Genomic DNA, 17,485 nt, shown 5'->3' with positions numbered 1-17,485 from the left:
GGAGAAGTGGGTGCGTCCAAGAACATTGTTTGTAGTAAGGAGTAGGACTTCTAACTCAAAATGCATATCCATATCTTTTTAAGCTCCAAGCTCTAAGAAATGCTGTTCAGATGGGACTCAATCCAGCAAAATCTCCTAAGTCTCTGGAAACAACCCCAAAAGCCATCAATGAATATAAATCTGAAATTCGGTGAGTGGAGTCTGTAATTGTAACTACTGCTTTTTTTTTTCCTGTCCTTGTTGAGAGTTTATTTTCCAGAGTTCTTCTGAATGCACTGAATACATGTGAAATTAAGCCAAATGAAATAATAATGAGACATCCATCAAATTAATACCAAAGTTGAATGAGGACATGGGGGTTCGGGGGTTAGGGTAACTTACACTCTCTGCTGGTGTAAACAAACAGGAGGGAAGAGCTGAAAATTCCCACAGTCCAGGACCCAGAAATTCTGCTTCAGACACGTGTACACTGCTTCAGACATGTGTGCACAGGCCCACTGGCGGATTTCACAGCATCACTTACAAATGTCAGAGCTAGAAATAACCCCAAACCAGAATGAACACATCAGCTTTAATCTTGCAATGAACGTCCATACCGCAGTTAAAACGACTCAATTAGAGCTGCATATATCCTGGGTGAAATCATGTTGAATAACAAAATCCAGCCGTAAGAGGATTCGTGCTCTGTCATGGGTCACAAGATCTAAACAGCACGTGAAACAATACTCGTGTGCCAGGTACACACATGTGTGGTACGGACGGACGGAAAAGACGCACATGCCGGTTTCTTCCTCCGAGGAGTGAGAGAAGGGAATGGAATGGGAGAGAGCTTCAAAAGTAACTCTGAAGGGGAGGGTAAAGCTCAGTGGTAGAGCGCACACTTAGCATGTATGAGGTCCTGGGTTCAATCCCCGGTACCACTGTTAAAATAAATAAGTAAATGAACCTAATTACCTCCCCTAAAACAAAAACAAACAAAAAATAAATAGATAAATAAACTATTTTTTAAAAAGTAACTCTAACATTTTATACAAAAACAAACAAATGAAAAAACTCTGAGAAAATGCAACAAAATGTTAAATGTCATATTTTTATATATGCTTTTCTATTTCTTGAACTTTTGCATAATTAAAATTCAGAATTCAAAAATTAAAACCCTGACCATTACCAAACAGTGGGGAAATATATAACGTAAAGGGGGAACATTTTCTAGAGTCCCATCGCTCAGGAAAATCACGATTAACAGTTTTTTGCTAGTTCTCCCACATACATATCACATGTGTGTGTATATATTCATGTATATACATCCATGTGTTTATGGGTGTATATGTGTATATTTTAAGGAATCATACTGCATGGGCCATCTTGCAACTTGCTTTTTTATGTAACATGCATCTTAGACCTTTTCCTATCATAGCACATCTAGTGTATTGTTTAAATACTGACATTACATCGATTTGCAATCCCCCGTTGATAGATATTTGCATTACTCCTATTTTTTATTATTTACATTGTTCTGTAACATGTCTATACATATATATGTATGTACCTGATGAGTATTTCCACAGCATAAATTCTTAGAACAGGAATTAATAAATCAAGGAGTTAAAATATATACTTTCCTATTTATAATCTACACTTGAGTTGGAAATTCTTCCACCAAAGCGGAAATTAGTGATGTTTGTATACTATTAATTGTTAAAGTATGAAGAGCATGCTTACAAGTGAAAATTCTTACTTATGTTAAAAGAATTGCACACTGCTGCCTCCTTGTGAAAGTAATTTTGTTTTTCATACACTGAGTAAGAAAAAGTGACGAAAGCTGTTCTGGATACAATGAAGGTTTGATATGGAATTGTATGGATGCATCAGTACTCGGAAACAGTAGCAGGAGTGTGTGTGAGACCCACAGACCATGCCAGGTGGACCCCTGGACCGCAGCCCCACTGACATCATTCTGCCACCCCTGAGGGTAAAAACCTCTGAGACCCAGCATTTCTGATCCAGTGAAAGAGTGGATGTTAGTCCTTTACTGACTTTTCAGTTGGTGAAACAGATTCTAAGCAGAGGACATGTTCCTGGATGTCTCATCAAGTGAACCCATTCCCTGGAGCCCCCTGCCCCTGGCATCCGTTGAGTCCCCAGTCGGTGCCAGCACCACGGGATGCACTTTCCTCCTTATTTTCCACAAGCAGATCCCGGCCACACGGCTTGTCCTCTGAACTGGAGCCAAGCTGTATAAGAAAGGAGACACGGGGGGTCCGTGCGGTACAGGGGACACTTTACTTAACCTTGTCCCCTGGATCTTAACCCTCAGACATGCTCAATCTTGAACAAATAAAAATTCTAGGACCCCCAGAGTCCAATCTGTCTACCGCTTTATCTATTTCCCTTCACAGCGAACTTCTGGAAAATATTTACTAATAATACTTTAAATATAACTTCTGGCAAATACGCTGTCACTACTCCCGCCCCTCTCTTCAGTGTCCAAATCATCAACCATGCTCGTTCCTGTGCCCCCCTCTCCTCTGAGGCTGCCCTCACCGTGGTCCCGGGGAACCTCTGCGTTGCTAAGCGGAAGGGCACATCTAAGTCCCCCAGTGCTTGGCACCGGGCACTGTTCCCACATCTCCGCGTCCAGGCACCACCCTCTCCTGGATGTCCTCACCCCTTTCCAGCTGCCTGTCCTTCCCATGGTCCTTTGCCTAATCTCCCTCCTCTGCCCAGCTTCTAAGTGTTCCGAGTTCCTCACAAGTTTGGTTTTTTTTTCTTTTTAAATCTTTTATTAATCTGCACTTTCTCCGGAGATGAATCCAGTCCTGAGGTTTTAAATACCATTTAGATGCTAGTAGCTCCCAAAGTTTCACCTCTGGGCTGGACCCCCTTCCACACACCGGACCCCGCCTACATCAGGCTTCAGAAAAGTGTTACCCGACTCCCTGCTCACAATTGTCTTTTCTCTTCTGCCATAGCTCTGGCCACAATTGTAATTAAATATTCCTTAATGATTCTTTGCTCCTGTAGCTCATATGTCAAATTTTACTTGCCCAAGTTCTTTTTAGCATTTCTGAGAGACTATTTTGTCAGGCACTAAAAAAGGAAGTAGGAAATATATCAGAAGGGCCTAAGCTGTCATATATCTCAGTAAAATAATTTCATATTGCAGGATTTTTTTTTTAAAGAGGCAGGGGAGTTAGCAGCTGAAGGCAAAAGGGAAGAACGACATTTGGTAACGACAGACACCATTTGTGGGCCACTTACCAGATGTCAGGCTTGGTTCTAGTATTAACTCTTCCACTCCTCACAACAGCCCTGCGAAGTAAATCCTGTTAGCATCCCTAATTTACAGATAAAGCATGGAGAAGTCAAGGAGTTTGCCCAAGACCAGGCAGCAAACCAGAGAACCAGGATTTAAATCTGGGTAGTTGGATTCCAGCATCTGTGCTCTTAACCAGAATGCTTCACTGCTCCTCCAGAAGAGTGTTTCTTATTTCAGATCATTGCTCTCTAGCTTTTCTAAGTTCTTCCGAGAGTCCCCAATCTTGGCTACCCAACCTCTTCCGCCATCTTCCTTTTCCGCAGCCACCAATTAAATGATTAGAAACCTTGACCTCTGTGCGTCTCTGTACCATCCCCATAGACTAAGTCATCACCAGTACAACCTCCAGACTCAGGCCTTCCCCCTGGGGCTGGTGCTGACTCACGAAACTGCCCGCATGGTTTCCTAAGGCACTCTCTTAGTCACTTACCCACGTGTCTGTCTCCTGGGCTAACTACAAACTCCCTGAGGACAGAGATATTGATCTTCTAGACACTGCTGAATCCTCTGAAGTGGCACTTGGTACTCGATCATGAAAAAGAAATTATCTAATTAATTAATTGACTCACTAATTAATGGCATACTGGAGCACACCTAGGTTCTGAATTTGGCTACCATTTTTAGAGGGGGCCTAAAGTATGGCCTTGAATAGTTCTCAAACACTTTAAATAATAGAAAGAAAAATGAAAGCATTTTCAAACAATGCCTCTTCAAATCGAAGTCAAAAATATTGTGAATTTAGTTAGCACTGAAAACTCGCCAAGGCATGTCGTAACATTACTTTGTCTCCTAAACATACAACTTGTGGTTTGTGTCAATACCGGCAGGCTTCAATATGCTTGCTGCCAACTGGGACAGCAACATACTTTCCTGTTTACAATAATTTAGTCCGTGAGAACATTTACTGAGTCCTTTATTTGCATAACTTCAAAGGTGGCTGTTTGCTTAAGATTACACAGTATTAATAAGAACTTTAAATGGTAATTTAGTTTAATTGAAGTCAGATTCTCCTACAGAAAACAAAATCAAGTAACCTCTCAAAACAGACTGGCATCCTATTGACTTCAAATTTGCATTCACATTTTTGGTTTTCTAGTACTTCAGAAATATCGTAGCTATGAAACGAACTATACAATCATTAATTGTAGCACTATTAGTTTCTCTTTTTAATTTGCAAGCACACCTAAATAACTTTTTAATATATACCCACGTATTACATTTTGTAGGCAAACAAGAAGACTGCGTGATGCTGAACAAGAAAAAGATCGAACATTGCTTAAGACCATCATAAAAGTTTGGAAAGAGATGAAATCCCTTCGAGAGTTCCAGAGGTTTACAAATACACCCCTGAAACTTGTTTTGAGAAGGTAGGCTTTTTTCAAAAACTGTTCTAGTGGGTTTTATCATGCACAGAGGAAAACGTACAAAACATAGATGCAAGTTTCTAAATAATTTAAAAAAAAATAATTACAAATGAATAACCATGTAGCCACTCCCCAAGTTAAGAACTAGAGCACTGCCAGTGTCTGAGCAGCCCCATGTCCTCCCCGCCAACTACACTCTCCTCCATCCCAGAAGTAAGCATTCTCTGGACTTCTGTGATCAGTGTTTTCCTCACCTTTATTTATAGCTTTGCCATCTCTGTATAATCCCTAAAAACATATAGTCTAGATTGCCTGTATCTGACTTGTCCATTAGTGAAAGTATATTGCATGGATGGTTTAGTGAGTTTGTATGCTTCAGTGAATACACAACGTTTCTTGTCTTCAGTACCGTTTGAGATTCATCCACTTTATGGCACATGGCTGTACTTTATTTCCTTTGCTTTATAACGCTTCATTACATGAATATAACAAAATTGGTCCATTTTACTGTTGAACATTTGAACTGATTCATTTATCAACAGCACAGAAGTGTTATAGACAGACTTCTGTTGCCGGTGGATGTAATCGGAGTCCAGGTTCTTGTCCCGTCCCAGAAAGAATTCAGAGACAAGACGCAGTGGTGAAGAAAGCAAAGTGGGGATTTGTTAAGGGATGGATAGTACACTCTCAAGGGGAGGGAGGACAGGCTCAGGTGAGCGGCTGCCCTGAGTTTCTTTGGCAAGTTGTTTACATAGAGTGTAAAAAATGAATGGGCGGAATATTCATTAGGGAGGGGTCACATTCCCTGATTTATCCCAACTCCACCTTCCCAAAGGGAGGAGGGATTCTTTCTTTATTTAGTCTGGATCAGAAGTGCCATGATGGGTACTTCCAATCTGCAAGGCTAATTTTATTGAAATAAGGGCATAATGAGCAAAAGGTTATATTCGGACACTGGAGTGTCCTGCCTTTTCCCACGTTTCTTTGTCAGCCTTCAGGACACTTGTCACCCAAAAGGTGTGACCGCTTATCAGCCCAGAGGTTCCTGCTTCTCCTTGTTTGCTCAGGGACCCCTGCTGCTTACATGACGCATGGTTTCCTGCATTTGGCCCGGGCCCCTCCTTTCTGCCCAGTTCCTGCCATTTGGCCTGTGTCCCCTTTTTCTGCTCATATGTAGATGTCTGCCTGCTCTAACACTTCTAGAGACATGTTTATACATGTCTTTTAGGGTACACGTATCTATGAAATTCAGAAATACACCTGGACGTGGAATCGTTGAGTCTTGGTGGATACACTTCTCCAAATACTTACATGCTGATTGCACACACTTTCCCAGGGTGACTGTGCTGACTCGCACTTTGACCAGCGCTCCCTGGGTCTGTGTCAGCTGCGTCACCCACATCCCTGGTCTTGTCTAGCATAACATTGTGCCAATCTGATGACCTGTCTTAAACTGTATTTCCCGTGCATGAAATGGCCGCTTTGAATTCCTCTTTTATGAGGTGTCTGCTGAAGGCTTTTGCCGATTTTTGAACTGAATTGTTTGTCTTTTTATCTTTTCTATAATTTGTGGGAGTTTGGTGTATATCCTGGAGGTTGGACCCCTGTCAGTGACATGTGTAGCAGAAGCTTCTGTGGTTGTCTTTTTAGTAGTTTGCTGCTTTGTTTGGTTTGGTTTGGTGGAGAGAGGTACTGGGAATTAAATGCAGGACCCCGTGCATGTAGGCACACACTCTACCACTGAGCTGTACTCTTCCCCATTGTTGCTTTTTGAAGAATAGTAATTCTCAATTTTAAAGAAATAGAAGGTTTTCGTCTTTTATGATGGTGCTTCTTGTATGTTGCTGGAGAATCCTTCCCCTGAGTCAAGCAGACATACTAGTATACTGTCTCCTATAATCTTTATAGTTTTATCTGTCAAATTCATCTTTAATCCATTTGGATTTGATCTTCACGTACGGTGTGGAGAAAGTATGCTTTGAGAGTCTGTATGCTGCCTAACCGGCTAGACTCCCATACGTGATTAAGAGCACAGTTCTCCCAGCAAAACCGTGCTCTGCAAACTAACTCAAGAGCATCTCTGGTGCGGGTCTGGTCCCTCCCTGTCTGTTTCATCTGAATAAGCGTGGTGCCCGGACAGCTACCTGAAAGTGCCAAATGCGGGCAACCATCTGATACTTTGCTTTGAAAACAGTCAGGCTTTAGCCAAAGATAGCCGCAAATTGTGATTTTTGGGGATTGCAATTATCATAAAACTGAGAAAACATTCTACAGCTTCCAGAACAAATACAAGACTCTATTTTCCGAGGGAGGGGCCTTGCCACCATGGGCTATCTGATCCCAGATGGTGCACCTGCCGCTTAGTGTCTGCCCAATTAACAAAAAGCATGTAGTATAAAATAACAACAAATTCAAACAGTCTGCCCACAGAAACCATGGATGTCCCCTAGAAATTCCAGTGTGTTTCGGCTTCCAAATTCCATCTTCCAGGCCACCCCTCCCATCCAGAAGCAGAACATGAATACTTACGAGATTGTTTTCACCTTCCTTACTTAAGTTTAGGATAAACAAAAATGTATAGAAAATTTACCTTTAAAGTCCCCTCTAGGTTGCAAACTCCTTTTTTGTGATACTTCCCATCGCTTCGCCCCATAAGTAGCTGTCTCCTGAATTCTTGTGGAGGGCCTTTTTTTCACACTCTTGATTCATCCAACTACCTTATTATATGGCATAATTTTTTTTCTGCAAAAATATTTAAATTTCAACTAGCTTATTCATGCCTCTGATTAACAAGGAGAAAAGCAGATGGTTCCCTATATATCAGAACCTAATTTGGAGGCCAGATTTCCCTGATGTTTATACATTTCATGTGCCACTGTGTTTCCAAAATGATTCTTCAGAAACCTAGAGATCTTTAAGAGTCTTTCCCTGGGGGGCTGTTAATTGCTAACCCACCAGGTCACACATGTACAGAAGCAAACAATGGTCAGCTCTGGGCACTTGACAAAGTTTCTCTAAAGAAGAGGAGGAACGTCAGGGGCGTAGAGCCTGTGGGCCAGACCACACTGATTGCATTAGGAGATCAGCACAGAGGATGGGTTGGAACACCTCTGACGCTCCAGGTGAGATGTGCTGGGTACCACGCTTGCCCTCTGTACTCCTGGGGAGTCACTCTGCCCATCAACATATAAAAGGCTCTGCAAAGCCCTTTAAAAGCAACAGGGAAACCCATATTTGTTCAGCCTCGTGTTGATTTGGCCACAGCACCTTTTTTTGTAGGGCATCTCACAGGACCAACATTTCTACAGAACACACTGTGGGAGATGCTGCTTTGGGTTGGGCTGAACTCTCCATGGACTGTCAGCAGAATCAACAAAGAAAAGCTCAAATCATCAATCCAAAGTCAAAAAAAGTGGTTTCAGGGACTCAGTAGCGACATAATGAAGTGGTTCCTCAGGGACTTGAAGACTTGACAAAATAACTCCCATGAAACTGCTACCCCTGCGGGCTGAGAATTCACTGTGTCAGTGTGCCGTCTGGATGTTTAACTCAGCGCAGCATTGTTGCTTAGTGGTAAATAGACTGGGCTCGTATTCCAGCTCTTCCACTCACCTACTGTGTGATCTTGGGCAAGTTACTTAACCTCTCTGTGCCGCAGTCGCCTCATGTATAAAATGCTGATGGGAATAGTACCTGCCGCACGGGGCTATGAGCTAACCTGTGCAAAGCTTTTAGGAGAGCACCTGCCACAGAGCAAGCCCACACAGGTACCTGCTGTTACTATTACTCTATCCCTTCATTTCAAGAAAGAAAAAAGGCTCCGTAAATTATTTTACAGGGAGAAAGTTGACCAGAAAGCAGATGAAGAAGCATATGAAGCAGAAATTCAAGCCGAAATAAGGGAATTGTTGGAAGAGCACACGGAAGATTACGAACAGAAGATGGAGGAATACAGAACCGCGCATCAGCAGTGGAAAGCCTGGAAGAAAGCTCAAGTCTGTAAACAGTCCCTCAGCTTTGAACAGAGCTGCCCCTGGGGACAGAAGGGGCTGGGAGGGTGCCCCTTTAGACGGGAGGAGGGAAACTGAGCAGCAGGCTGGGATCCCCCACTGGCTCTGCTCTGTCTCCCTCCTGGCCCCCTCGCTAGGGGATGAAAGGATGAGAGAATGCACTTGTTTCAAAAGCCACCCAGCCAGCTGGTACCAGAGCCAGCTCTCTCCTAAGCCAGTTCTCTGCATCATTCTGTGGCTGAGGGAGCAAACAAGTAACAAGGTAATAACTGCTCAGATATGTGTCAAGCGCTGTGCTAAGTACTGTATATGCCTTACCCTATTGGCTGTAGGGTATTGATGCTTCTGGTTTCCCTTAGAAAATTATACAACTTTGTACACATGACCGTGCAAAACGTAACCCAGTGGCAGTAAGCAATAGATCAGGGTGAACATCAGTGTCTGTTGTGCTCACAAGCCTTACTTTAATTTCAGGATGTGTCCTTGGTCTTCAGAGCTGATACAAATGATCACTAAATAGCTGACATTTTTAAAACTCTTTCTAGGGGCCAGGCACTGTGATAAGTGCTTTACAGGCATTACTTCATTTCAACAGCCCTGGGAAAAAAATTTCCTGTGGTTGTCCCCACTTTGTAGATGAGAAAACTGAGGCATGGAAAGGTTGAATGGCTTAGCGAGCTGCCTGAGTGCACATGGCTGGTTGAGGTGGAGCTGGGTTTACATTCAGGTCTAGTAGATTCTGAAGACCGTGCTTTTCAAAGAAACGCCAGAATTCCTGTTTGACATAAGGCTGCCTCTTACCCAACAGAGGGCCAAGAAAAAGAAAAAGAAACAAGCAGTTGAGGAACATCCCGATGAGGAGATGGAGGAGCCAGATCCCGGGGAGACTCCTGTGAAACCTCTCCCTCCAGAGCCCACGGATCGGGCTGCCATAGAGCAGCAGGTGAGGGAGAGAGCCGCCCGGAGCCGGAGGAGGCCTGGGGAGCCCACGCTGGTCCCGGAGTTGAGCCTGGCGGGGAGCGTGACGCCCAACGACCAGTGCCCCAGGTGAGCAGATGCTCCGACCTTAAATGAGGTTGACGTGTGATGCACACGCCATACGGAGCGCATGGTGTCTCCTGACTGACGTGGGATGGTCGTAGAATCCTGCATTCTCTGTAGATATGGATTAGGTTGGACCTTATGAAATTGTGGGTATTTGTCCAGATTTTGGTGATTTCATGTGGTTCACCTACCCAATGCCTCCCCACTGGCCACTCAGGAGCGCAGTACCCAAAGCTGCCTGTAGAAGGTGCTCTGCACAGTGCCTGCCAGAATGGCTTCTGACTTGGAGCCTTTATCTGCAACCTCTGTGCGGCTGTTCTGTCTCCTGCTGGCACGTGCGCCCTCCGCGCACAGACACCCAGGGCTCTCCAGCAGCAACACAGGCCAGCTTCTTCTCTCTCTGAGGGCCTTGGAGAGCCTCCCAAAGGGATTGTAGGTATTGTGATTGAGCTAGGCCATCTGAAGCGGTCCTGTCCAGATTTGGTAGAAATTCATTTCTAGTCATTCATATGTGACGTCTAAGAGCTATCTAGCATACGTAAATCTATACACATAGTAAGTTCATAAACACATGTGTATGTTCATCCTCTTTTTAAAAATTTATAGTTTAATAAAAATATTTTTATTTTTTATGGTGAAATACATAATAAAAAGGTTTTTAAATTTCCCATGTATTTCCTCCCTACACACTACAGAGATGGCTCTCAAAGTGTAACCCCAGAAGCAGCAGCGTTAGCAGCACTGGAGAACATGTTAGGAATGCAGATCCCCAGGTTCCGCTGAGACCTGCTGGATCAGAAGTCCTAGTGTAGGGGCCAGAAAACTGTTTTCATAAGGTTGCCAGTTGATTCTGATGCATGTGAAAGCGTACTGATATCTATTAATGGAAATCCACTGAAATAATCGATACCACCAGAGACCAGGCTCAGTGCTCCAGTAACAGAGGACCTGTCCTGGACACAGGGAGCACCTCAGACTGGAATCATCAGTATTCCACTGTAGAAAGTGAACCTTCAGCTGAGTCAGCGAGCCTCAGCGATAACTAGGATTCAGGAATTAACTAGGATGTCATTTTAAGGCTCCCATAACCTTCTTAGTTTCAAGCTTCTGTTAACATGCTAGTAACTTACTCTTAAATTGTGGCTTCTTGTGCATTTTCATGTGTCCCCTCAACTTCACAGCATTCAGATGCTATATATAAACTATTCCCCAGCACTCAATTAGCTACTTTCAAGCCACAAATACTATACCATCTAACTAGACTGTGTGATTACACGCATGCTTTTTAAAGGGAAAACTTAGGTTTGGCTTGACAGTCTTTTATGGTGAGTCCCATTTTGACCGAGAAGGTGTACCTCAGTCTGAAGTTCCTGAATTTTCACTGGGTTTGGGGACTATAAATCAGGTTACCCCAAGCCAATGATTATAATCCACCCTCTTCATCAGACCGTCAGGTAAGGGGGCCACACAGAAAAAGGGGGTGTTTAGGTTTGATTGTAGCATGAAGTTACTGGGAATAAGGCTTAAAACAACTCTGAGTAGAGTGTGTGAGTGTCTTGGAAACTTGTTGAGATTGACGTTAAATGTCTTTCATAGAAAAAAAATACTCAAATCATTTGAGCAATGTCATGTCTAGGATGGGCCTAAATTGCAGAGACGTAAACAGTTACAAGAACCACCCAATTTAAGGAGTACAGGATTTCTATTTGGAATGATGGAAACATTCTAGAGAAAGGTAGTGGTGATGGTTGCACAACACTGTGAATGTGCTTAATGCCACTGGATGGGATGCTTAAAAAAGCTTAAACGATAAACATTATGTTGTGTATATGTCATCGTAATATATATAAAAAAAAAGCTACCACCCCCAAAAGCCTGAGTGGGTTTTGGATTTTTATGCTCTAACTTTTTCGTTTCCTTAACAAGCTTGAGTTGCTGTTGATTTAAGCAGTAACTGGTGTTTTGCGTGGGCGTCTCTGCAAATATCTACAATGAAATTAAAGACCGCTGTTGAAGGTTTTGATTTTTTTTAACTTCCTGGCTATAAGAATGATATGCTTGCCAGGATACCGTCTAACTTCTATTGGGGCTCAAGTGACTTTTAAAAACAAGGAAAATTTGGGAGGAGGGTATAGCTCAGTGGTAGAGCACATGCTTAGTATGCATGAGGTCCTGGGTTCAATTCCCACTACCTCCATCAAAAATAACTAAACAAATAATTATCTCCCCCCAAATTAAAAACAAATGGAATCAAAAATAAGCCAGTGAGCAGTGACTCACCATCGGAAAGTGTTCAGAAAAAGCTCAAGTCTTGGGAAAGGAGCCTTGACCCAACTGCTGCAATGCGCTGTTGTATTTTTAGGATAAAGCACCCTATGCAAACGTAAGTCACTGCCAGCCCTAGAGTCTGGATTCACTCCATTTAACAAATAATGTAATTCTGTTTACTTAAAACGTTGGGATGCAAACCTAAGGCTTGTTTGAACAAAACGAAGGAGGCTGTAGCACAGTGATGCTCGAGCCACAGTTCTAAATCCCTGGGGCCCTGCCAGGGCCTCTTTTCTCACATCACAGTGTACTATCCTCTCTCCCCACCTCCCCTTTTTTTGGTGGCAGGGGAGGCAGTTAGGTTTACTTATTTCTTTACTTTTAGAGGAGGGACTGGGGATTGAACCTGGGACCTTGGGTATGCAAAGCATGTGCTTTACCCCTTGAGCTACGCCCTCCCCCTTGGATCACAATGTACTGTTGTATTAAGTTCTGCAAGACCCGTGACTGTCTTGGTTCAATGGAGGCTAAAGTGACTGGCAGGGTCTCCACCCATGTTCCTTATTCTGTTCAGTGCCTATTTGTCAAACTCTCACTTAACCTTGGTGCATGAATACTCACCCCACCCGTGGACCGTCTCACTTTGCAGGGGGGAGGTCTTGCGAAGGGAAGACGTCAAGAGGCGCTCGTTGTATTTGAAGGTGATCTTCAACGACAAGGAAGTGTCCAGGACTGACAGTCGGCCGCTCGGGGCAGACTTCCGTGTTCACTTTGGACAGATTTTCAATTTGCAAATAGTCAACTGGCCCGAGAGTTTAACACTGCAGGTACGTATTTTAATTATAGTCATTGTCCTAAGAAGTTTTGGTCATCACAGATGTGAGGTGGTTTTAAATCGTTTATTGGCTATGCTGGTGTCCTGATAGGTTCTCAAGGGACACCGAAGGTCAGTTTCCTCCTGGGCGTATCTTAAGGTCTTGGCAGGAGAGATCTGTTACCCACTCAGTACTGAAAGTGCTGGCAGAGTAGCTGCCACAGTGTGCAAGTGTATGTCTGTCTGGAGATGAGGGGGGGGGTAGAGGGGTCTCTGACTCATTCATGGGGGAATTTCAACATTACGCTGTACCAAGACCCTAGCATAATATTCCAGAGAAATCAGTTTCCATAATCACAGCTGGGTATGACAGGAATTGGGAGGTACAGGTGCCAGGATCCCCCCAAATAAATAGAACTCCCTACTAGCCTAAATCCCACTTATTTGTGTCTGTTTTAGTTTCCTAAGGCTGCCGTAACCAAGCACCACCAACTTGGTGCCTTAAACAGCAGGCATTTATCCTCTCACGGTTCTGGAGGCCCTGAAGTCTGAAATCAAGGTGCCACTGGGCCATGCTCCCTCCAAAACCTGCAGAGAAGCACCCTTCCTGCCTCTTCAGCTCCTGGTGGCCCCAGGCATTCCTTGGCTTGTGGTAGCATCACTGCCATCTCTGCCCCATCTCCATCTGGCCTTCCTGTGTCTCTGTGTGTCCTTTTTTGTCTCTTACAAGGACATTCTCAGTGAACTTAGGGACCCCCCCCACTCATCTCCATTTTGATACCTGGGAAGCCTCAATCTCCAAGTGAGGTCACGTTTCCTAGTTCCCGGTGCACGTGAATTTTCAGAGGACACTCTTCAAATCAACAGCGTCTTAGACTTGCTGTTCTTATGGTGAAAACTCTCTTAAGATGTTGACAGATTCTCTTCCATGACACTAATAGGCACGCTAATTAGACTTGCAAATACGTGGTGCACGTGCCTCTGTTTGCCACCCACCACCCACGCGGAAATCACTAATCCCCATCCACCGCTTGTGCAGAAACTTCTCATTCTCATCCACCACCCTTGCTGGAAATGACAACTGATCATGCCTCTTGTCCCCCACTGAGCCTAGATGTAGGTAACTTCAGAGCCCCTCTCACACTGTGGTCCAGGCTGCCACTACCTCGTGATTGTAACTGACATTGTCTGCAGATACAATTACAGCTGTATAATTATTAAAATATTTACACACTTCTCTACTGAATGGCAAATGGTTGCCATCCTGGAGCCCCAAATTGCCACCCTGGCCACATAGACCCCACTTCCAAGACCCGCTGGACCTTCCCACAATGAACCAGTTAAAGGGAGTGTCTAAACAAGGTTAACGCCTCCAGGACCCTGTTCCCTCGTATGACTGAGCTCTTCTGACTGGTTAGCACTGGGCTGTGAGTACTGGTCAACATTTTGAATCTCAACTCCTGTGTAGACCTAGGTAGCTGACCTTCTAAAACTGGTAGAGGAAGTCTGAGACAGGCTAAGATACGGGGCTCCTTTGACAGTAGAAATGCTCAGAACCAAGTTGGGATGCCAGGAAGTGGGATGGGACCGAAAGGGTCAGCCCTGAGCACCCAACGTCGCCCCCTGGCGTTGGGACTTTCCAGGGACTGAGGCTACTTTGTCCTACCCCTGTCCACCCCTGATCGGGAGGTGGTGAGGGCAGAGGGCAACCCTCATAGCACAGCGCCAGGCATCATGGCTCAAGCCAAAGTCCTTTGCTGTGCTGGTGACAGCTCTGATATCCACAAAAAGGGAAAATGTTTTCCTTGAAAAACAGAGCTAGGCTTAGTCCAGCCACTCATATGCTTTAAAACCTCATCGAATTTTTAAGAAATGTCTGTGTATGCTAGAACTTGAGAAAAACAGAACGTATTTTGCTGCTCAGCTTAATATGGGTGAGAGGAGAAAGCAAGGGCAGTTTGTTAAGGTAAAGAATGGTATGAGAAAAGGGATTGAAGTTCTGCTGAAAAGCCTGAGAATTCCCTCTGAATATCACCCATGAGAAGATGATCTCTATACATTCTTGCATGCTCCCCCCTTGATTTATAACCCTGTGTGGATACAGAGAGTGAAGTGGGGTGACTGTGGCTAAAGCTGAGAGCGGGAGCCGCCTTGCTCTGCACGGGGAAGGGGAGCTGGGACGCCCAGGTGAGTTGCAGTGGGCTTACTCGGTACCTGCTCTAAGTGCCAGGTCCACACCGACTGTCCATCCCGTCTCCTCCAGAGGCCCTGCGGTGCCTGACTGCCCAGACCACGTGGAGGATTCCTCTCCCACTGTCCTTTCAGCCAGGCTGTGTCTGAGGGGCTCTGGGATCCAGCTGACTGCGTTTCATCCCCTCACCTCTCCCTGTGATATGCACCATTATTTGTGTCACTTAACCACCATGCATCATGGACCAAAAGACACAATCCCATTTCAGATATGTTCAAATTAGAAAATCTAGTATTCTCCATACCACGAACACCTGGCCATTCTTAGCCAGAGATTCCAGCAGTGAGGAGCTGGAGGGTAGTGTGCTTCTGTTTGGATGATGAGGGGCTATGGAACATTTAAAATCTGAACACCTTTGGGAGAAAGGTCACACTCTGCTGGTCCCAAAGCACCCCACTCCCCTCCCCATCACGAACCCTCCCGCCCCGGCCCCGCACACATGCACTTAATCTACAGTTTAAAGTAAGACTTGCTGCACATGGAAAACTGTCCAAATTAAGAATAAAACTTGATGGAGAAAGTAAATAAACACAAACTCCAGAAGCCAGCGCAGGGCGTTCCTGTTGCCTGCTCTTAACAGGGAGGGATTGAGGGGGCCCAGGGTGAGTCTCACCCATTGCGCACCACAGAAATGCAATGATTTCAGCTACTCAGAGTTTGCCCCCTCCTTCGAGGTTCATCCTTAACTTCTCCTCCCCTCCTCCCCCGCAGAGGAAGAGCTGACTGAGGAAGACCGAGAGTAACATGAGAAGATAAGACAGGGGTAGAGTGAGACAGGGAGCGGCAGCCCAGCACGCGGCAGGTAGGAAGCAGAGGGCGCCCTGGAAGGAGGGCCACCCCCTCGGGCCCCTCGCCCACTGGAAAGAGTGCAAAGGATGCTAGAGAGAGAGAGAGAGAGAGAGAGAGGGCCCTGCCCTCCCGGCACGTGCCCAGCCCCCCCGTTGCTTGCTGAGAGCTCAGACCACCCTCTCCTGCTCTGGGCACTTCTCAGTGTCCTGAGTTACTGTGTAAGGAAAAACATCTTCACGTTGCACTAGTGTGCCAATATTTTATTTCATATATTTTCTAAAATATAAGATAATCCTCCTAGACTATCTCCTGCTGACTGCCTTGAATATTAGCTTGCTGGGGATGTTACCATCAGAACAGTTTTTTTTTAAGTAATGTGAAGAGTATTCTCCAAAATATTATGAAATGACTTTTTTAAACCAAAGAGCAAACCTTTATCCTATAATATTAAGAATATACTCGTAGGCATTTACCTTCGCCTTAAGAGCTGAATCATGCCATCTTTTAAAAATTGCGAACTAAGGGAGTCTTGGCTAAGTTCTTAAGCTCTCTATAAAGATTTGACAACTGATCAAATCAATGTTATAATGGTTTAGAGGCATAATTTTTTATGATTGAGTAACAGTCACAGATGAAATTAATTTAGAGGACATTGTTGACTCTCTAGGAATAATACTGTGCCATTTGGAAATTTTCCATATAATTGTAAGTTCTGAGTTAGAGAAGGTTCAAGAATTATTGGCAACCTTAGGAGGGTAAGAAAAGTCACCTTAAATGCATTTGTTTATGCCGCTGCTATCGCACTCTTAACTTTAGGATCTAACGTGTTTCAGAAGATGTTCTGAGATTCTCAGAACTGCAATGCATCAGTTGGTTCAACAACCAAGCCCTGAATGTTTGTTGCCTGACTGTGCAGAGCCAACAGACTGTCTGATACTGAGCCAGGAGTGTAGTGGAGAATTGGAAGCCACATAAAAAGAAGGGTGTACACGGCCCTGCCTCAGGGAGCTTTAAATCCAGCAAGAGATGCAAGGGAAGCAAATACAAAGAAACAGCACTCAGCGGAGTACAGAGACACAGGACCACTGCAGGGCACAGGGCTGATGGAGGTGTTTGACTTCCTGAGTGTTTTGAACCACAAGTCTCAGTGTTTCCTGGCCAGGCCTGAGATGGGAATGCCAGGGCAGCCCTACAAAGCAGAAGAAAAGTCCATAGGCTGGCACAGAAAGCTAGGAGTGGGGGATGGGTCGGGGCCTGGCAGCGGACGGGGGAGGAAGGAGTGAATTAGGGCAACATGGCAGCCTTGAAAGAAGAGATTGACAGGACTTGGTGATGCTTTAACTAGAGGGAGTAAAAAGGAAGGGAATCAAAGTTGGTCCCAAGGAAAAGTGAGATGGGACTTCACAGGATGGGAGCCGGAGCAGGGCCAGAGTCCTTCTAGAAAGGTCTTGAAAAATGTGGTTTCTGAGGTCTCTCCCAAATAAAAATGCTTGGCCTTTCACAAAGATGAAATTTGATTTGGAAACAAAAGAGCTTTGTACTGATTACCTTGACCCCTTTATCTTCACATCTATAACATCACCCCGTAGTCATCTTCTTGCTCCCCAAAAACTAGCCACGGTGTGT

The 17,485-nt window shown here is 44.6% G+C and overlaps 1 protein-coding gene, 1 long non-coding RNA gene and 1 other non-coding gene across 8 annotated transcripts in view; 2 read left to right on the top strand and 1 right to left on the bottom strand.

Annotated features, from left to right (window-relative positions):
* Positions 1-17,485, top strand: part of CC2D2A (coiled-coil and C2 domain containing 2A) — a 113,253-nt gene that overhangs the window by 45,905 nt on the left and 49,863 nt on the right. For all 4 annotated transcript variants that reach the window (XM_006208095.4, XM_072946086.1, XM_072946090.1 and 1 more), the window contains 5 exons: positions 84-190; positions 4,546-4,686; positions 8,522-8,678; positions 9,502-9,740; positions 12,655-12,832. In XM_006208095.4, the coding sequence (XP_006208157.2) occupies positions 84-190; positions 4,546-4,686; positions 8,522-8,678; positions 9,502-9,740; positions 12,655-12,832 (822 nt within the window). The remainder of the gene's footprint in view (positions 1-83; positions 191-4,545; positions 4,687-8,521; positions 8,679-9,501; positions 9,741-12,654; positions 12,833-17,485) is intronic.
* Positions 1-17,485, bottom strand: part of LOC140688037 (uncharacterized) — a 51,566-nt gene that overhangs the window by 12,828 nt on the left and 21,253 nt on the right. For all 3 annotated transcript variants that reach the window (XR_012062715.1, XR_012062707.1, XR_012062706.1), the window contains one exon: positions 382-534. This is a non-coding gene — a long non-coding RNA (uncharacterized lncRNA). The remainder of the gene's footprint in view (positions 1-381; positions 535-17,485) is intronic.
* Positions 11,862-11,934, top strand: TRNAT-AGU (transfer RNA threonine (anticodon AGU)). The gene has a single exon. It is a non-coding gene; the product is annotated as a tRNA-Thr (tRNA).

The sequence above is a fragment of the Vicugna pacos genome, chromosome 2 (assembly GCF_048564905.1).
Source record: "Vicugna pacos chromosome 2, VicPac4, whole genome shotgun sequence".
Classification (NCBI taxonomy): Eukaryota; Metazoa; Chordata; class Mammalia; order Artiodactyla; family Camelidae; genus Vicugna; species Vicugna pacos.
Note: the sequence above shows the minus strand (reverse complement) of the source record. Positions and strands in the feature narration are given on the sequence as shown.